Source organism: Crinia signifera, chromosome 1, assembly GCF_055691185.1.
Source record: "Crinia signifera chromosome 1, ASM5569118v1, whole genome shotgun sequence".
Taxonomy (NCBI): Eukaryota; Metazoa; Chordata; class Amphibia; order Anura; family Myobatrachidae; genus Crinia; species Crinia signifera.
The window spans coordinates 148899004-148921473 of NC_139217.1; the positions used below are offsets into that span (position 1 = coordinate 148899004).

The 22470-nt window shown below is 41.5% G+C and overlaps 1 protein-coding gene across 1 annotated transcript in view; it reads right to left on the reverse strand.

The window, feature by feature from the left end:
- Window positions 1-22470, reverse strand: part of ALPK1 (alpha kinase 1) — a 150174-nt gene that overhangs the window by 99854 nt on the left and 27850 nt on the right. Inside the window, exons 2-3 of the mRNA XM_083174538.1 lie at window positions 11895-11948; window positions 2357-2534 (exon numbers count right to left, since the gene is read on the reverse strand). Of these exons, the coding sequence (XP_083030664.1) occupies window positions 2357-2474 (118 nt within the window). The 5' untranslated portion in view covers window positions 2475-2534; window positions 11895-11948. The remainder of the gene's footprint in view (window positions 1-2356; window positions 2535-11894; window positions 11949-22470) is intronic.

The window sequence follows — 22470 nt, forward strand, 5'->3', positions numbered from 1 at the left end:
CCAGTGTAAAAATCATTAGATGGTGGCCTGTGCGATGGGTTTTGGACATTTTCACTCGGGTGCGAATCGATGTGCAGCCATACACATCCATTCATACAGCATACACATCCATTCATACAGCATACACATCCATTCGCACAGCATATGCATTCATTTGCAAGGCGGGTGTTCAATGGAGCGGTGCGGAGGCAAAATCCCAGCTACGCGATCAGGTCGGTATAGGCAGGCCAAAATAAGGTGCTACCTATACAGTAAACTACTTATGCAAAGGAGGTAATAATAGTATTCATATAGTAAACATATTCTTGGTCATTAAAGTCATTATTGTGGTGGACAGTATTGTACTCCAGTAGACATTGACCATTGATTTATTGAGGTTATCCAAAAAGCATTAATTTGTCAAATCAAAGGCCCTCTAAAACAATACAATACACAATTGTTTACTTCTGTTATGGGGAATATTAAAACAAATGCATATAATAAAATACATTAATGTTTTAAAGCAGACATGTCCAAACTATGGCCCTCCAGCTGCTGTGAAACTACATGTCCCATCATGCCTTGCCACAGTTTTGCTATTAGGGAATGCTAAAACTATGACAAGGCATGCTGGGATGTGTAGTTTAACAACAGCTGGAGGGCCACATTTTGGACATGCCTGTAATTTAAAGAGAGGACAAATAGAAATGAAAACATTGGATTCAAAACAGTTAAGTTCCCTAAAACACACACAAAAAAAGTTTTTTTGTCATCATAGACCTCAATGATTACAAGCTTTGTTTTGCATAAATAAAATGCATGAGTAGGTCCATGCTAATCTCACTTTAGGAACTAGCCCTCTGATAAGCCATTTGCTAAAATATGATTTTAAACAAATCTTATCACTGATAAAAAGAGTGGTATCTTCAAAACAGATTTTGGAAGTGTAAGTGGTCTTTACTGAACCAAATCTCAAAAAAAATCCGATAAATTAAGGGCCAGATGCATCAAGCTTCAAAAAGTGATAAAATGGAAAGTGATAAACAGACAGTCAATCAGCTCCTAACTGCCATGTTACAGGCTGGGTTTGAAAAATATCAGGTAGGAGCTTATTGGCTGGTTGTTTATCACTCTCCACTTTATCACTTTTTTAGGCTTGATACATCTGGCCCTAAATGTTTTACACATGCATTTATTGGTTCTTAGGATCATTTATTAATATAGCAGTAATATTTGCAGCACTGCACAAAGGACAGTTCCGGTAGAAACCCAAGTGCACATAGGAAACTCACACAAACATTGGAGAACATGCAAACACCACACAGACAGACAGACCTATAGGTTATAGGAAATACAAACATGTATATATATATATATATATATATATATATATATATATATATATATATATAATCTCTGTTTGTGGTTGAAAACAGCAGTTTCTTTAATCCTAAATAACCAGCAGTCATTACTATCAACAGGAACCTGAATATGATGACCACACTGATATGTAGACACAGGTCACCAAATTGTGTAAAACAGGCATTCAGTACTTGCCATGAATTTCTCGTGTTCTAAGGCTGGCTCTTTATTGTGCATTAGACTTTCTATAGACCATACGTTTTGTCTTTGCCAGATATATCCCTCCATCGTGATTTAAGATTTCCTGAAAAATGTAAATGGTTTCTTTTTCTTTTATATCGTGTCATCCACTACGTCACATCTGCTCTGGCTTTTTCTCTGCTAACCAACACAAAATAAAACCAACACAACGTAGTATACTGATTTTCGATCCAATAAAGATGTCAGTTATGCTAATTCTATGCCATCATTAGCTGGAAAATACAACAGGCCAAAAGCTGTCACAAATATCATTAGGACCAATTTTCTATGTATTACTGGTTTGTTTAATCCTCAGAATTAAAAAAAAATGTTTTCATCGGCTCTCTTTAGAATAAATCATGCAAAACTAATTAGCAAGTTAAGTCATTAAATTGTATTCTCCAACCCATTCAATGCGAATACATTTGAGCCACACTGCGGCAATAGCTTGTCCTCCATCATTTTGTAATTTTCAAAAAAGTATGTCACCTGCCATCAAACTTTTGCTCATTGTTCTGTTTCCACACATAGATACAGCTCCGCCTGGGTTAAGTGGAGCCTGAAATTAGAAGTGACAGCAATTCACTCAAACACAGTGAGCTCCCTTCTCTGCCTGCGGTCCACATCCCATTCATATCTCTCAAACCCAATAGCCCAGCCAGTCTTGACTGTCAAAAAGAAGAAAAATAGAGCAAGAGCGAGTACATGTGGCTGAGTCGCACAGAAGCACGGTGGAACCTGCTGGCAGTCCTGTGCTGTCACACAAGGTCCTCACCTTTGCACCGCTGGTAGTCATTCTTTTCCTCCTCAGATGGTTGGAACACCTCTGAAGCGAGAACATCGAGCATTCGCTTGCACGCCTGTAGTACAGCCTCAAAATCCTGATTACTCATTATGACTGTTTCCCACTTGACGGTGAATTGAGTGTCCCTGGGTGCTCTTTGATCAATGACCTGGAAGAAGATATATATTATGAATAAAGGGGATCTTTCAAGGTTGAGATACCTGGCAAACAAAAGAGGAAAAGAGATGATTAACTAATGCATCATCAATTATAAGCAAGACTCAAGCTGCAGAGAGATAATGGGAGAAATATTACATGAACACAGAGGAAAGCGTTATATTGGCGTGTACGAGAACTGTGTGAAGTTACGGCAGGGTGTCTGACACATTTGCGGAGAAAATGCATTGTTTCCTTTGGAGACCATAAGAGATACAAAAGTTGTCACTTCTAAAAGCTTGATACCATTTTGATACCTAATGAAAGGTTGCACTCTAAAAGTACTTTACTTGCGCTAGTACTATCTGACGTCATATGTTACATCATTTTTTATTTCAGTAAAAAAATAACACCACTGTTTTTAGAACTGTAGTTTGAATATTCGGTACTTATGTAGTATCTGGGCGTCCGATTTTGTGATTGTATGCCTTACCTTAAGGCATACAATCAGATGCGATGCGATTCAATGCGATTTTGCATAGGATTCAATGTTAAGAAGGTCCTGTTCATTTCCCCACTATCCAAGTGGGCATAGAGTTGATTTTATATAGCGTGGCGAGCGCAGCGAGCCACCGAGCCCGAAGCGTGGCGAGCGAACGCATATTTCTTAAAAAGTATTCTGTGTCCCCTCGCGGGGCTCGCTACGCTCGCCACGCTTCGGGCTCGGTGGCTCGCTACGCTCACCACAGGTTTATATCCAACTCCATGCCCACTTGGATAGTGGGGAAAGGAAAAGGACCCCTTTTTCCCATTGAATTCTATGTTAAAATGGACTCAGACCATTTTAACATTGAATCCTGTGGAAAAATCTTGACCATCGCATCGCATACGATTTGGTCGCATGCGATGCGATCAGATTTCTAAATCGGACGCCCAGATACTACATAAGTACCGAATATTCTATAGTATAAAAATGAATATGCTTTATAAATGTAGAATTGATAAACTTGTAACAATCAGATATACGCATTACTGAACATAAATAGACTTTGAGCAAAGTTTGGCTTTGACTTCTGACTGTCTAGCCCTGTTCCCAATGATCATTATCTTGCCTGTGAGTTATAATAACTGAGTTACTATATTGTTAGATTATCACACATGAATAAGATCGGCATGAGGACCTTAGACAAGACAAAGTGATTCTCCTCCTCCACTGCTCCTTACCTCTCTTCACTGATCTCTATCCACTGATCGCTCCATCGCTGACCGCCGACTGACCTTTCACCTAATCACCTCCTCCCACTCCCGTGTCCAAGACTTCTCTCGCGCTGCCCCCCTGCACTGGAACAACCTCCTGCCACCCATCAGGCTTTCTGATTCCCTTACCTCCTTCAAGCGCTCCCTCAAAACCCACTTTTTTCGACTAGCCTATCCCTCCTCCTAACCTCTTTTGATCCTCCTATCCTGCCTCCGTTCCCCTCCGTTCCTACTTTCCTATTGTTTTTCGTTCGTCCACCCACCTATTTTTAGTATGTTAACTCTTATGAGTAGGGTCCTCCTTCCTCACGTACTCACCCTACCTCTTTACCTCACCTGTCCTCCTGTCCTGTTCTTCCCTTCCTCTACTTCATCTTCAGTCTCCTCGACAATTTTGACACCTACTTCTGAACTGATGCTGATTTTAGTTCTACCAGCTATACCCCTATTTACACTGTATTTTTCAACACACCATGTACGTTACCTTGTCATTTGTTTTTTGTTTGCTATGTACGGTGCTGCGGACACTTTGCGGTGCCTTATAAATAAACGTACTACTACTACTACTACTTGTGCTAAAGAAAGGAGAAATGATTACAGTACAGTCACTACTGAATGTTGTTTCTGCAACTTGGGTTAGCCACTTTGACACTTGCAACCTTGGGGGCTAATTCAGCATGGATTGTTAATAGCAACATTTGCAGTGCACTGCGAGGAGAAAGACGCCGCCCAGGCAGAAAGAAAAAATGCCCCTTTCAAAATTGTGAGGGAATTGCGAATGGATTGGTAATCGCAATCTATTCGCAAAAATCATATGCAATTGCCGAAGCATTGAAAAGACTTTGCTGTCTCTGCAAATGTCAGTAGCTCTGAGATTTCCGCAAATGAGACAGGCTGGTAGTAGTCAGCACTGACGTCAGAAACCCACCCTGAAAGCACCGGACACTCTCATAGAACAGCAGGTTTCTAGTCCCAAACACCAGCTTCCTGTCAGTCAAACTGCGTGGGTATTGCGTTTTCGATCCATACGCATATTCCTTTGCTATTTCTCCTCATGCACGGTATGCATGAGCAGTCATTCGATATTTGTTCAATTTGTGTATTCTCTAGTTAGTTATTTAAGCTCTTGGGCCTGAGCAGGAAGCATAGGTCGACTCAACCAGAAGGTAGACGTGGTAATGGTCGAAAAAAAAATCCTGATTTTTTTCTCTTTTTTTTTACCTTTTCATACTTTACCAACCATGTGAACTCAGATTGGGAATAGTAAAGTGTATCAAGCACAGCAGTTGCGGTCAAAGCACCAGAAGAACGGCAAGCTAAGCAAGCCATGTGAAGGCACTCTTACACTAATTTGGGATTGACATGTTCAAATCTACAAATGATTACCAAATAAACAGAGAAAAACTAATGTTGACATTTTCATGTGACAGCCATTTCCATGTAGACCTTTTGCTTGTGTCGAACTTTTTCCCATGTCAACCTAGACATTATGTTACCCTAAGAGCCAAACCGGTTTCTTGTTATTGGTTGATAACTTCACAGTGTCTAGGTTGACAGTCAATAGGTCCAGCACTATTGATCGACAGGCATAAGGTCGACATGCACAAAAAGTCAACATGCACTAGATCGAAACTGACAAAAGGTTGACACAAAAAAAAAATGAACATGTAAATGATCGACACCTAAAAAAAAATTTTCACATTTTTTCTTTCTTTCTTTGGACTTTTTTATGGTTTACTCGTGGACTCCAATTTGGAACGGTAACAGATGACACTGACACAAAATTTTTCAAAAAGTAAAAGGTGACCTGTCGAGCATTGTCATGTCAACATTTTACTTGTGTTGACCTTTTTTCCGTGTTGACCACGTGCCTGTCGTTCGATATTTTGGCTGTCAACCTAGACACTTTTATCCACACACTGCTGCAAGGGGTGTGGATCAGTTGGTCACCAGAAAGTTGTTAGACAGTCATTAGGACGACACCATTAGGTCAACATGCATTTAGGTCGACATGTGTCTATGTCGACATGCAGGAGTCGCATGAGTCTAGGTCAACATGGGTCGACAGGGTCATTAGGTCGACAGGGTCATTAGGTCGACAGGGTCATTAGGTCGACAGTCAAAATTCGGACCCATTCGGACAGCTGCGAATTCGCAGCCTGTTTGACAGTTGAAAGACCGGCAATGGGCCACAGTGAGCATGCACGGGGTCCTCCTGTGTACAGACCATGCAAAGGTTTTTGCATTGGTTTTTACATCAATATTAACCCACCTTTCTGAACAATAATAAAATCTACACTTCAAAATAAAAAGGTATTTTTTGTGCGCTTGACTGATTCACGTAAATTGTGCAAAATAACATGGTAGTCCAACAGACAACCTACAGGATCACTGGATTTATTGATCTCAGGATGTACGATTTGGGCATTCAAACCCCTATCATGTCTGAACCTTGTAAGACTTTCTATAATATAGGGTGATATTGACTGGTGAAATCTATTCATCCTTAATTTAGCTGGTGTCAGGATGGGGGGACATTTCCTAACCCATCAGCTGGGTTCTACTATTATTTCTGCAGTATAAGTTTATATTGTTTAGTCATGGCTTAATAGACGGGACATTCAACTCCCAAAATAAGCATATTCCCAGGTTTCATGATTCCCATATATCAGAGAGATTCCATCACTGGACATTACAATGGATTGTGCAGTGCAGTGCAGTGCAGTGGCGTTGTCTACTTTTCACAAAACTTCTCAGGGGTCATGTCATTTGAAAGAAAAGTCAATCATCTTTCAAACAAGGGAATCCTGGAGTATGTGTTTGAGAGGAAACACCGGCAAACCCACCAGAAGACCAGCACCAGAACCATGAAAAGGATCAGGGTGCCGACGCTGGAATACCGTCTGCTGGCATACCGATTGGAGAGAATGTGAGGAGTTGCAGAGTGTGGCCAGGGACGGGAGAGGGTGTTAGGTCTAGGCACTAGTGGGGGGGGACTTAGGGTTAGGATGTGGGGCATAGTTGCCTACCCTCCTGCATTATGCAGGAGTCTCCCTGAAATAGCAGCAATCTCCCTCTCTCCCTCATTGGTCTAGCAATCTCCGTCATTTCACCTAGCCCACATTACACTGTTACATTTTAGGGGAAAAAAAGGAATGAAAGATAGATACATTTACATGGAATCATCAGCACCATTTCCCAGCAAACTAACTGCTTTGGGGCTCATCTACATTTGGATATAATTAATATTAAAAGATTCTAAGTGCCACGTTCACAATCTCTTTTCACAATCTCTCCATATATGGAAGTAGACACGCCCCTTTGGGTGGAGCATGTCACGCCCCTTTAAGGGAACACAGTACAAACTTCTACTACCAACTATAATCTCCCTGAAACTCGTTTTCAAAAGTAGGCAAGTATGATGTGGGGTTGGGTTAGGTTTAGGCAGTAGGGTACAGAGGTTAGGTTTAGGCACTAGTGGGAAGGATTAGAGTAAGGCTGTGAGGGGGGGGGGGGGGGGGTTAAGCTGCTGCAAGGAGTGTTAAGCCCCGTACACGCGGTATGATTCTAACAAAAATCTCTGGGGATCTGCATGCAGGGCGACTGTTGCCAGGAGCGCACACCCGTGGCTAGCCCTGCAATGGTCCTGCGACCAGTGGCTTCCCCAGGGGCTTCTCTGTGAATAGCTGTGTCCCCCTGTGGCTTCCCCCGGCAATGTCTCCTTTTCATCAGGGACTATCACTGGTCACTGATGAATAGGAGACACTGAGCAATATGAATGCTGATCAATATATTGCTCAGCAATCATATTGCTCCGTGTGTACGGAGCTTTAGGGCGGTAGTGGGAGAAGGTTATGGTTATGATTCTCTGTATCAGTATGCTGGGGCGGTCTTCCTGACCGTCTAGATATCATATGTATCCCAGAGACAGAGCTCTTTTAATGCTCCTGCCCCCATTTCCACTTGTAGAACTTTTTGCAATGTTTATCCTGGAAGTGGATACTTAATGAAATCCAATGTGACGAGTAGTGCGTACGCTCAGATTATTTGTCCAATCTTGCTGCTTGGAATCAAAATCTGGTAAAATATATAGGAGCAAATGACAACCAAGTATTTGCTTAAAAATGCTGGAAAAAAGAACAAAAATTGTTTTTTTTTTATTTAAACAATTTATCTAATTTATGCAGTTTGTTGGAACGATCATTTTTGTCTGTTTCTCAGTGCCTGTGAGCACATAGGGCCTTATTCAGGTTGGCTCGCTAGGCAGTGTACATTCGCTGCCTAGCGAGCACATAAACGCTGTCCGGCCGAACCCCCTTGGTAACATGCGAAGGGATGTGTACGCAAACACATCCCCTCGCATGCGGCCGAAGGGGAGAGAAATCATTCGATGGTCACTGACCATCAAATGATTTCTCTCCCCTTTGGTATTAAAAGTCAATCTATACTGACTTATTTCCGTCGCTGTTCGCCGAAGAATAGGTGGGCGCTGACGTCATGTGACATCAGTCACCCCACAAGCAGGCATCGTCTGCATCCACAGGGGACGCTGGGCGTTCCCCCTGCTGCCACCGCGTGCACGCCCCCGGCCCTTCCCGCAGTGAATGGCCCAGCGAGTGTGTAACTCGCCGAAGCCGTTTGCTGCTGGGGTTTGCACATGCACAGAAATGCGCAACCCTGACCATTGGGGGTGAGGCCGAATTCGGATTGCAACGAGCAATCCTGAATCGGACCCATAGTCCATTGTCATTTGCTTCTATAAATTACTGGATCCAACCGGTCAAATTGGAAAGATAATCTTAGGGGAAAATTTGCTAACGCTTCTAAAAATGAAAAGAGGCACTGTTGCCAATGGCAACCAATCAGATTCTATCTATCTTTTCTCTATTCTCTAAAACAGAAGTTAAGCTAACATTAGTGCAGAGCACACGCTTCTAGTATACCTCTAGAGAATCTTTATCTTGGTATTGGACTAAACCCTATAACGCGATTTCCCTGCTCCTATGTTTTGTTTTACAATCTAGTTTTCTTTTCATAAAAAAGGAGTGACATAAAATAATGAGAGTGCTCAATCAAAAAAGACTCTCTTAAGGCAAGCTTCACTTGTTAATATGCATAGACATGAAAAAGAATACCCTTTCTTCCTATACAACTACAGCGTGTGCAAATTGCAGGGGGTTCTTTGGCATAAATCTCTGTAGCGACTTCTGAGGGTAAAATGGATTTACATTACTTTCTGACAAGAATTAAATGGGGGCCTTGTGGATATATGAACAGTTTTTAGACTGCAACAGATGGGCATGAATATGCTCCCTAGGCACACTATGAGTGACATCTGTGTCCTCTGAATTCTGGTGGTCCCAGCCAATTAAAAAAGCAAAAGAATAAGTAGGCAAGCTCCCAAATAGCCGGCCAACCAGCATAACGCACGTTTGTATTTAACAACATTGTCAGCAACTCGAAGCTAAAAACTTGTTATAAATGAGTATGGTGCATTTGTGGGTTTGGATAATATCATTATACTTGCTTCACCAATGTATGACAGGTAGTGTGTGTCTGTGTATGTTATATATTATGTATAAATATTTAGAGACACACTATGTAGCAACAATAACAACAACAACAACAACAACAACAACAACAGTTATGTATACAGTATTTTTTTCTACCAAAAGGACACAAAGTGCTTAACATTTGCATTTACAATACAATATAAGTAACAGAGAAGAGAGAACTTGGGTGGAATATTTTTAGTAACTTAAAGGGACATTAGTGATATGCTTTAGTAAACAGGTACCCGAATAGACTTCCAAAGTTAACATATATTTAAAACAATTACTTGTGAAATTCATTTCCCCATACATTACTTTGCTAAAATGAAGTTTGCATAATGTATAAATGTGGGCTGTCAAAAATGTATTTTAATGCCATGCACACACCTAATCTAAAACACAAGTCAGGAATTAAATGAATGGAGCTTTTACCCCTTTATACACTGCCGACCCGGCAATTACCTGGCATTTTTGAGTGCCGGTTCATTTTGCTGGGTGCAGTCTGGCCCGAATTCACACCAGAAGCAAATTACTGGGTTAAAGCTTTTCAACCCGGGAATTGCTGAATAACCTGTGTTTTTCTTCGGTGTGAAAGGGTCAACCCAGGTCTTAAATCCAGATGCACTGAGCCTGGTAAAGAGCAGGGTTGGCAACCCAGAATTTAAGACCTGGATTGACCCTTTCACACCAAAGAAAAACCCAGGTTATTCAGCAAATTCCCATGTTGAAAAGCTTTAACCCGGTAATTTCCTTCTGGTGTGAATGGGGTATTACATAGATATATGGGTTTATCATACTTTATTAATAGCTGTGGTTACAAAACCTTTACTTACATAAGGCTTGATTCTGAGGTGGGAGTAAATCAAAAAAAGTAACTATGCACCAGCATTCTTTTTTTTTTTTCTCATTGTGGGAATGTGAGAAGAGTTGAGAAGTGAGCCAATGGAGGTTATCCATGGAAACTGATCAGTAGCTACCTATAATTTTATAGAATGCACTCGATAAAGATTTCCTCGAAACTGATTGGTTGCCATGGACAACTTCTCCACTCTTTTCACTGCTGTGTACATCTCCCATTCTATCCCTAACTTTCCTGTCAACGATGACATTTAGCAAGGGGCAATAATAGTGAAATCAACATTTTATACATGTGGACATAATCAATGCTGCCCTTCGGCTCTTGCAATTTCAAACACTGATGTAGAGACTGCATACCATGTAAAGACAGAGTGGCATGCTAAAATCCTTACCAGTATTTATTCTAATTCCATATTCTTGGTATACTGAGAGATATAATTTGCCCCTCTCAGTTCTGCATCTATATTAAAATTGATTGCGACATCAGTGCAGGCCTCGATCATCCAGTGGGCCAGATGCACTAAGCTTCAAAAGTGATCAAATGGACAGTGATAATAGCCAGCCAAGCAGCTCCTACCTGCTATGTCACAGACTGTGGGGTAGATTTATTAAGCTTGGTGAAGTGATAAAGTGTCTGGTTTTTATCACCGGCCAATCAGCTCCTACCTGTCATTTTTTAAACCAAGCCTGTAACTTCACAGGTAGGAGCTGATTGGCCGGTGATAAAAACCAGACAGTTTATCACTTCACCGAGCTTGATAAATCTGCCCCTGTGTTTGAAAAAGTCACGCAGGAGGTAATTGGCTAGCTGTTTATCACTCTCCATTTTATCACTTTTGAAGCTTAGTGCATCTGGTCCAGTGTGTCTGTCGCAGATGACTGCTAGGGTCAGACTTACTCGTTAGATGGTTCAGGAATTGTGTATGGATTTGTGACAGGATAGAGATATTTATGCAATTTCATTTGCAGATTTAACCCAAGCAGGTTTTCTACTCGCAGTCGTGCACTGGCATGTGCAACCTTTAGTGTTCCTTCTAGGAACAGGGGCGGGCAGGGCACTGCTGCACGGGCGCAGCGTCAAGGGGGCGGACCGGGCCTGCCGACGTCACTGTTCTGGGTGGTCCCAGGCCGCCCTGAAAAGGGGCGGGACCGGGCCTGCCGACGTCACTGTTCTGGGCGGTCCCAGGCCGACCAGAAAAGGGGCAGGACCGGCAGCCGTCGTCACTGAAAGGGGCGGGCCCAGCCGCACCGAAGGCTCTCCACTGCCGGGGAAGCACCGGGCACCGTTATATACTGCGGCGGTGGGCTTCCCCGGTATCACCATAAGAAGAGGAGACAGGCTGTTTTAGCGGGGTGCTGCCAGAGGGGCAGGGCACATTTTGCCCTTTAAAAATCGGGCAGGGCGCAGCACCCCGCTAAAACAGCCTAGCAGGAACACTAAACTTTGCAGATGAGCAATCAGGTAATAGTAAAACCTGTAGTAATCTTCTTGTGTTATAATGTCATATTTTAAACATGTTTTTATGTACAGGTACTGTATAATCCAAAGACAGAATGATAAGGAGATTCTACTATTTGCTTCACTGAACAATTTAGATAAGAGATATATATATATACACTGATTTCAATATTTGCTTGCCATGTACTGATAAATGTATGCTGACACAAAACCATGTTATCAGTATAAGAATAATATTTGAACTTACCTGTGGTTAGTTTATCACTGCTTCCCTAGAACTGCAGTTTCTTTGTATCTTGATCTATAACAAGAAATAGACACAAATATGTATTGTACCAACAGTTTTCTAAATAATATGCAATAGTTTTATTTGCATCACTTAGTCATCTGAAACCCAGTAAATGGACAGTGGCTAATTTAATATACAACTGATCAGTGTTCTTTTTTTATCCTTCAAAAATGCCTCTAAATTCTGCTCTCAATACACAACATACGTACATTGTACAAGGGCCATCCACAACTTTGGCAAAGTCTAATTTGGGCTTTCTATTCTTGAGGTTTATGAATGGTTTGCACCTGTTGGTGGACCCAGGGCCGGCTCTACCACTAGGCAACTTTAGGCAGCTGCCTAGGGTATCAGGATCTGGGGGGCGCCACCAAGTCTGCAAATAAAAAACTAAGGATGTCTATGAGGATCCATGTTGTACTTAATGCAGGTGGCTGCTGTGGAACTTCTAAGACCTCACCTCCATACTTTCCCTTGAGTCATACTTCCTACATTGCTGCCCCCTCCTCCTTGTACTTTGTTGTGGGTGGCAAAGGGGAGGGTGCAGAGGAAAAGCAGGGGACTTGGCCACCTTCCGGGGGGGGGGGTCATTGGGATTGGATGACCACATGATCTAAAAAAAATGAGGGGGGGGGGGTTCTCATAATTTTAAAATTATGATGATTATGATGAGTTGGCCACTCTGAAGATTCCCGGAATCCCCTGATGGGGGGGGGGGGGGCGGGGTCATTGGGATTGGATGACCACATGATCTAAAAAAAATGAGGGGGGGGGGGGGTTTCTCATAATTTAAAAATTATGATGATTATGATGAGTTGGCCACTCTGAAGATTCCCGGAATCCCCTGATGGATTTTTTGTATTTGCAGCCTAAGTATGGCCTGTTTTTCTTGCATTGAGAGGAGCCTCAATGTTGTGGATTCAAAGCAACAGCTTTTAAATGCAAATGCCACACTTCAGACCTGAATCAACATCAGACCTTTGGGCTGCTTATTTGATAAAGAAATAACAAAAGGTATAGCCCACACCTATCCAAGAAACAGCTTTTGATTCAACTGTCCAATTACTTCTAGTCCCTTGAAAAATAAACACCTATATATTAAACAGCTGTAATTCCTAAATACATTCACAATTTGGATGTAAACAGACTTTTATTAAAGCGGATAGTCTGCACTTTAAAACCATATTAATATTAGAACTAAAGGCATAAATTCTATAGATTGTAAGCTTGCAGCAGGGTTTTCCAACCTCTATGTTTGTCTGTTTTACCCGGTTTGTTCTTTCAGTGTTGTCAACAATTGTAAAGGGCGACAGAATCTGCTGCGAGTATATAAGTAACTGTAAATGAATAAAATAAAATCTGTTATCAACATATTGCTGATATTGGCCAATCTCCCAGGCTAGGTTGGGAAATTGATTTCCTTATCCCGACAGAAAACTATCAGGATTAGCAAATGGGGGATTTTTAACGTGTTTAATTTCCTGGACGGATTGGTGATCATTGATGAATCAAAAAATCTGATTGCTTTGACAACTGCGGACATGGGGAACTTCGGCTTCAGGACCAAATAGAGAGCTACCTGAAACATCACTAGGTCAAGTGACATTTCTGGTAGCGCTTTCTGCAGAGACGGGAGATACAGCCTTTGCTATACAGCTTGTCTGCGGCTCTTTGACAGCAGAAATCCAACGCTTGTCCATAATTCTGGTAACATAGTAACATAGTAGTTGATGTTTCCCTAAGAACAAATGACTGTGAACTATGGGGGAATTCAAAAGACATGCTGATTTGCGCTCCTTTTCGACAAAAGTGTATAACACTATGGTGGGGGTAGAGAACACTTTTAAGCAAGATCCCGTAGCCACACTTTATGGTGGGAGTTATGCAAATTACGGCACGCTAACCGGCAATTGAATTCTCCCTTTTTGCAGCAACTCCTGAGCTGGGTACATGACTGTCCAATCCTTGGCAGATGAGACCTACTGCAGACCTGCTCGCAGATTCTATGTCCAATCTATGTCTACACACTTGTCTGAAACAATCTGAAACTATGTAATTTTGGCTGAGATGGAAGAGGGGATTTATTATGTGGAAATTATGACAATGCTGAAGGTAGTGGAATAACTATTGAAAACATTGTTTCTGAAACATCCCCCCCCCCCAATAGGTTTCCTCTATTTTCCAATAAACAGCACCAGGATGAACCAGATGTGATAATGCCACCAAATTAACCAGCTCCACAACTAGTCACCCAGGGATGGAATTAGTCTCAAAATGAGGACCCCAACATTTAAGATGGGGCCCCCTCCTCCCTAACAAAAACCAATCCAGGTCCCGCATCAGTCTCAGACTGCCACCGCGCTGATGTGTTGGGCTGCTTAAACAGGAGATGGATCTCGATTTTAAACAGGTTTAAAAGTCAGTTGACTAAGATTGGGCAGACGGTTCGGTCAGCCGAGGTTGCATACTTGTCCAATGTCAGACAACCCAGTCAGGAATCTGATCTCCCGGGGATTGGACAAGTGTGTATCCAGCTTCTACTCCAAGTGCACATGCCCCAACAAGGTTCATAGGAGACCCATTGTTTAACCCTCTGAGTGCCAACATCTCTGCGAGAGATGTGCAAAATATCTGCTAAAAAGTGCCAGTGCCGCTCACAGTTGTTATATAAAATCAAATTAAAAATGTTGTGCAAAAAAAGATTATATATCCTATATGAGGTAAACATTACAGGTCATTATGATTAACAAAAACTTTTGCGTGGCAAATTTCCCTCCTATTTTGACATATTCACTTGGTACTCCAAGGGTTAATACAATTATGTTATTTCCCAAATAGGAAATGCTGACATGCTTCTCATTAGTGACCCGTATCTATCAGTTTGGAAGTATTTCAGCTACACATTCCAGATTTGGGGCGTTCATTGGTCACAATAAAACAGGCTGAAGCGGCTGTTGTTTCCTCCATACAGACACAATGAAAGTGGGACTGTATTTTTCCATTTCCATTAAGCAAGAATATGAAATAATGTATATCTACAATTAAGAGATTATAGTTTTACAGTATAAAAAGGTGACAAAGTGAATTTAGTGCAGTACATCCCTCAAATATCAAAGATGCCTTTGAAGTGACAAAAATACAACCAACAACCCTAAGCACTTCTTAATCCATAAACTGCTAAAGCACTTCCTATCTGTCCACTGCAGCCTGTTGTCAAATAAAATGGAAGTTAAAGAAATTATCTTTATCTGCAAATGACCAAAAGAACTCATCACCTAATGACAGACTTGTCACAATTGACAATTGGCCAAATTGTTAGGAAGGCGAGGCCTAACGATTTAAAAATATAATCTAGCTGAGTGCACTAATCTGGTCATGCAGCTCTACACTCAATACCAGTCAGATGGCGGCATGAAAACAGCTAGGTCTTTGTCATTAGTAATCGAGCCTAGAAGGGCTTCTCTTTCATGAATATGTATTGCCAGCTCTGTGTCTTTATAGGCAGAGCCCTTGTGAGGAATACACAAGGTCAGTCAGCTTAAGCTGACTGACCTAAACCCATGCCAACATTTGGGAAAATAATGAGAACCCACGCTTCTGGAAATCAAGCAGGGGAATCCTTCATAGCTCGGGGTGTTCAGCTTCTCTATTTGGTAAACATTCAGGCCTCTAGGAGGTCTAACTGTGAGGACGGCATAGAGAAAACAAAACTTCATGGTTGCTAAAACTTTATCTGGTCCCTTATTTATTAATTTTTTTCAATCTTCCGAATTACTACTTTTTTTCACCTATATTTGACAGTTAGGGGGTAATCAATTATTGACTTACATTTTCTGACATTTATAGGACGATTGATTTTGCACTATACAATGCCCGTGTCGATTTTTCGACTGGTCGAAATACCCATCACAGTGAAAAACCATGTGGATTGGCAAATTCGATGCTGATTTGCGGTTTTCTGACCACTTTTGGTCAAATTTGCAGGATTTTTTTTTATCACTTTTGCTCAGTTTTCCTCCATGTAGTTTCACCCTCCAAAAGTGAAATGGCATGGGCGGAAATGCCCATAATTGCACCATCTTTTTGGCAAGCCAAAAAAAGCACTGATTGATTATTACCCTAGGGGTCATTTTAATAAAGCTTTTAAAATTAAAGTAGGTGATGTTGCCCATAGCAACCAATCAGATTTTGCTTATAATTTCTATATTACACCCTAGAAAATGATAGACAAACTTATAGGATGCTATGGGCAACATCAACTCTTCATTTTTAAAACCTTTAATAAATTTACCTCTATAAATGTATAAATTTGCTTCTATGGCAGCAAATTCAGTTCTGCTTTCGTAAATCCCTTGGAGAAAACTTTCCAAAGTGTACTTAAACAGAGGCATTAAGAGAACGTGATGTAAAGAACAGTACAGTACATGGAACGCTTGTTAAATAAATGTCCAAACATTAAGCCTACAACATCTCTGCTATTGTGGGCAGTGACCCCTGAATGAAAGTGGTCTAGTCTTATCACTGTGGAAAAACAGGTCTTTTAGGGCATTTCACAGTTGAACACATTGACCGTATAAAACTATGGCTTCTTAATGGATGTATTATTTCATACCACTGGGCTGTGTTCAGAGACACAGGCGAAAATGTATTTTAGATGAAAATCATCATAAAACAATAACTAATTAATCCAGCCTCAGTATTTTAGCGCAGCATAGTCAGTCACATGTATGTGTGGTGACTGTGACAGGGTGTACGTCCTACTGGTGATATCAGGCCAAACCATCTTGTAGACTTGGTTGCATCCCACCTACTTTCTACTGTAATCTGTGACAATAAACACAGGTAGAGCGCTATAAAATACTTGGGTATAGGGATATTAGTCCTGACAGTATGGACAGTCTAATATTTCCGGTTTAATGGTGCAGGCAAAGACAGGTATATATAGGGTTTGGGAGAATACATGGGGTTATCATTGTGTGTCACATGACAATAAAGTGTAAAGTGCAGGAGGGTAGAGCCTAGCATGGCAACAAAACTAGAGGCCAGCTACCATTAGCACTAAGGGCACTAAAGAGTGATAAACAACCAGGCAATCACCTCCTACCTGTCATTTTTCAAACACAACCTGTAACATGGCAGGTAGGAGCTGATTGGCTCCCTGTTTATAGGTCTCCATTTTATCACTTTTTTTTTTTAAGATTGATACATCTGGCCCTAGAAGAAGAGCTTTATAAAGCAAGTTGTATCACAATACGACTACTTGCATATAGCATCTGACAGATGACTAATTTTCAGCTAAAATGTACATTGGATACATTGGGAATAAAAAGAAGCATAAATTATATCTGCGGGTAATTACTGATGGATTTTGATCTACTAGTAGAAGTACTAATTATAATCAATTATGCTGACTATAAGTTGTATGGAGCATTTTAACTACATACTAAGCAGAGTTGAAATACATGTAACTTATAATAAGTAGAAATTGAAGATTGAGGGGGAGATTCTGTAAAGCAGAAATGCGGTAAAAACCCCGTTTTCGGGGTTTTTACCGCATTTCTATATGCTATATGCCCCCTCCGCAGTGCCAGCGCTGCGGAGGGAATCGCCAGCAAAAGCTGGCGAATCCCTGCAGAAGCCTATGGGCTTCTTACCGCAGCGCTGTTTCAGGATCCGTCGCGGATCCCTCCCAGCGTGCCCTGCGGCCGGCGCCGGGGTCTGCGCATGCGCAGATGGACTCCCGGGTCACAGACACACACTTATCGCAAGAGCTGTCCCTTGCGTTAATAACGGCATATATTACAGCATATGCCGTTATTAATAATGCGGTAGCCGGCGATAATGGGCGCGGATGTTACAACATCCCGCCCTCAGATCGTTGAAAGTAAAAGGATAAAAAATGCTATTTGCTTGAATGTGCGCTTATCTTCCGCCTGCTGTAACAGGGGTAGATGTATGAAGCAGTGATAAGGGAGGACATCTGATAAAGTACCTGGAACTTTATCACTGGCCAATCAGCTCATATCTGTCCCTTTTTAAACCCACCCTGTAACTTAACGGGTGTGGATTAGTTGGTCACCAGCAAGTTGTTAGACAGTCATTAGGTAGACACAACATGCAAGAAGGTCAACAGAAGTCTAGGTCAACATGGGTTAGGTCGACATGGGGTTTTTCACTGTTTTTTAACTGAATGTCAACACGGACACAGGTTAAAGTGCACCGCATCCCCTCGCATGGCTCGCTGCGCTCGCTATGCTTGGCACACTATTTTATTCTCCCATCATGCCCTAGTGGATGGTAGGGCATGAAATACCGCCCGTCGGCACATGTCGGCTCAAAAAACAGTAAAAAAAACCCATGTCGACCTTTTGACTGTTGAACTAACCCATGTTGACCTATGACCCTGTCGACCTTACCCATGTTGAACTAGACTAATGTCGACCTAGACACATGTCGACCTAATGACTGTAACAACTTGCTGGTCACCCAATGACCATATCCCAACTTAACAGTCAGGAGCTGATTAGCTGGTGATAAAGTACCAGGCACTTTATCACTTCTCCTCCATTATCACTGCTTCATACATCTACCCCAGGGTATGCTGGTGCCAGAGGTAAACCAGATTGGCTCATTTTGAAATCATGGATCTTATTCTATTATATAGATATTGTTGAATGAAGAGGAATTTATAATCTCTTCCTTCTTATCAAATAATTGGGTACTTATGTAGTATCTGGGCTGCCGATTTTTTGATTGTATGCCTTAAGTTAAGGCATACAATCAGATGCGATGCGATGCGATATCGCATCGCATCGCATCGCATCGCATCCGATATCGGATGCGATGACCCGATTTTTCCATAGGAATCAATGTTAAAATGATTCCTATGGAAAAATGGGTCCTTTTCATACCCCTACTATCCAAGTGGGCATGGAGTTGGATATAAACCTGTGGCGAGCGTAGCGAGCCACCGAGCCCGAAGCGTGGCGAGCGAAGCGAGCCCCGCGAGGGGACGGTATTCGTCCCCTCGCGGGGCTCGCTTCGCTCGCCACGCTTCGGGCTCGGTGGCTCGCTACGCTCGCCACAGGTTTATATCCAACTCCATGCCCACTTGGATAGTAGGGGTATGAAAAGGACCCATTTTTCCCATTGAATTCCATGTTAAAATGGACTCAGTCCATTTTAACATTGATTCCTATGGAAAAATCGGGTCATCGCATCGCATCGCATCGCATCGAATCGCATGGTCGCATGCGATGCGATGCGATCTCCCGATCCGACCCGATTTAGAAATCGGCAGCCCAGATACTACATAAGTACCAATAATTGTATCAGCAAAAACAGAGCAACCAGACTGTCACTTTTACCAAATACCTTTTTATATACATACATACATATACATATATATATATATTTACAATACTTGAAATCTGGCAAAGTCATAAACAATGATCATAAATAACAGCAATAGATAAAACGGTACTTGTGTACTAGCACGGCGCCCATCGCATCGCAGACCATAAGGCATTACGATGGTATGCGATGCGATGTTACGCGATGGCAGGCGATGTTATACAATTTTAAATTGTATACCATCGCATTGTATGGCATTGTATATGCCATATACAATGGTATTCGATTTAAAATTGTATAAGCACCCTAATGGGTTTTTCAATGTTAAAAGTGCCCCCTATAAGATAATTAACCGTGATGGTTGCTTACTATGTTAAAAGCACCCCCAAAGGCACCCCCACTATCAACGGCAACCCGAAGCGTGGCGACCGGCGGCGGTACGCGTCCTCCGACCTTTTCATACCCCCACTATCCACGTTGGCGTGGAGTTGATTCTATATAGTGTGGCGAGCGCAGCGAGCCACCGAGCCCAAAGCGTGGCGAGCACAGCGAGCCCCGTGAGGGGACGCAGAATACATGTAAAGTAATACGCATCCCCTCGCCACGCTTTGGGCTCGGTGGCTCGCCACACTATATAAAATCAACTCCACACCGACTTGGATAGTGGGGGTATGAAAAGGTCGGAGGACGCGTACCGCCGCCCCTCGCCACGCTTTGGGTTGGCGTTCATAGTGGGGGTGCCTTTAACATTGTAAGCCCCCATTAGGGTGCTTATACAATTAAAAATCGTATAGGGGGCTTATACAATTAAATAATCGCATCGGTCTGCATCGTGTGTATGGCATGCGATGCAATTATATGTCGTACGACTTAATATCGTGGGCGCCGTGATAATACACAAGTACCGATAAAACATATGATGATACAAATGTAAAACAATTATTATATGACACATTGCTTCAATAAAAAGTAATATATATATATATATATATATATATATATATATATGATTAAAACTATATTCATAGTAACTGTATATTCATAGTAACTGTCCCAAATAATAGTGATCACTTTTATGGATAAAGCCAAAAACAGCACCACTAGAGACTGACATTGTAGTCAGGGATTGCATTTTTGCTGACAAGTATAATAGAAGAAACAAAAGTCAAATGCTGCCACCCTATGGACACATAGTAGAGCTACCTTATGTTTGTTTCTATAGGGGGAAAAAAAAAAAGAGTTCATCCTTTTAAATTGCTTGTTTTTTTTTTTTTACTACTATAAATATATCTTTTTTTAACACCAGAGTATAAATCTGTGCATAGGAGTGTAAGAGGAAATGTATGTGTACCATCATTAAGTTTAGATATTAAATGTTTATATTATCCTTGTTATAAATGGTAAGACATTTCATATCTAAACATTTATGCAAATTGTAATTATGCAGAACTTAATAATATGTATTCATTAGGTCAACAGTGTCGAGATTGACAGTCAAAAGGTGGACCACTTTTGGTCGACAGTCAGAAGGTCAACAAATAAGAAAAAGTCAACATGCATTAGATTCTTACCAAACTTAGAGGGAAATTTACTAAGATGTGTATTCTACTTAACATGTGATTTTGCTATGGGCAACCAATTAGATCCTGTCTACTATCTTCTAGAGCAGTGTTTTTCAACCAGTGTGCCGTGGCACACTAGTGTGCCTTGAGCTGTTCTCAAGTGTGTCCCCACATCTAGAGATGCCCAAACCCATTTACAGCCACCACCAGGTCAACTGTTATTTACTGGTCTCTTCTTTTCATGTAAAGGGCCAATGTATTTTATGTTTGTTACCTGTGGGGATCAGTGTGATTGTTTTTAATGTGGGGGCCAATAGGTTTGTTTTTTCCCTGTGGTGGCCAATGTGTTTTGCCCTGTGGGGAACTTAGGGTGTGCCTTGGCTATTTTAAAGTCCTATTTAGTGTGCCGCAAGGTAAAAAGGTTGAAAATCATTGTTCTAGAGGGTGCTAAATAAATAAGAAGTCGATTCTGATTGGTTGCCCTATAGCAACATCACATGTGAAGTAGAATACACATTTTAGTAAGTTTCCCCCTAAGTTTGGTGTGAATCTAATGCATGTTGACTTTTTCATTAGGGGTTGACCTTCCGACTGTCGACCAATAGTGGTCCACCTTTTGACTGTCAATCTAGACACTGTTGACTTAATGAATACATACTATTAAGTTCTGCATAATTACGTTACAATATGCATAATATATATGAACTTAACAATTGGGACAGCTAAATTAAATACATTTAAAGCTCCATAGACACGGAGCGATTTTTCCCCTGTCCAGCGATTTTCACAGGTGGTGAGCAACTTCAACAGCAGGACGCTATAGAAAGCCGTCCACCCCATCGCTTATCTCATGGTAATACAAGCAGATGACCGGCGATGATGCGGGAGCGCGCATCAGCGTTCACGGGTGGCTTAAATGGTAAAACTGAGCTGCTTTCAGCTCAAAATTGCCCATTGCATAGGCCTTAAGTGTGATTTGTGGCAGAATATACCATTCAGCCAAATCAAAGCCTAACCAGTTAAAAATCCAAGATGCATTTCAGATGTAATTAGACTAATCTTTCTTGGGAAAATCTCACAAGTTTACATAAAAGTATAGCGATTCCTAGATCTTATGCAACTCATGCTTTTTTTTTTTTGTGCAAATGTTCAAGACCATTGAGCACAAACGAGCTGCTTCAAAAAGCATTTTATGTGTGCCACCCAGTCAATGCTGCTAGATACTATCATAGAGAAATGTGCCTAAGTAGTATATAAAGCAGAGGCGGCACAATTTTATCATAGAGGTAAGCAATGATGGAGATCATGGACCGTGTGGCAGGTCCAATCTGTGTTCAGTGGTATTGGCTCCACGAGGGAGCTGGTTTGCACATCTGCACACCGAATGAATGTAATATTTAATTCCTGTGACAAGGCCCCAAATCATCCAATCAGTGGAGGGGGTGCTGTTCCTAGCAGTCAGGTATACAATGGTTTTTAGGACAAAAGAGAAAAGGGACTGCTGTATGAGGAACGCACTAAAGAAGCAAGAGAAAAAAATTGTATGTTTTTTTCTTTCATAAAATGTAACTTTTATTTCTTAAATCATTAATATTCCCGTAATTTGTTATGCGGGAAGGGGG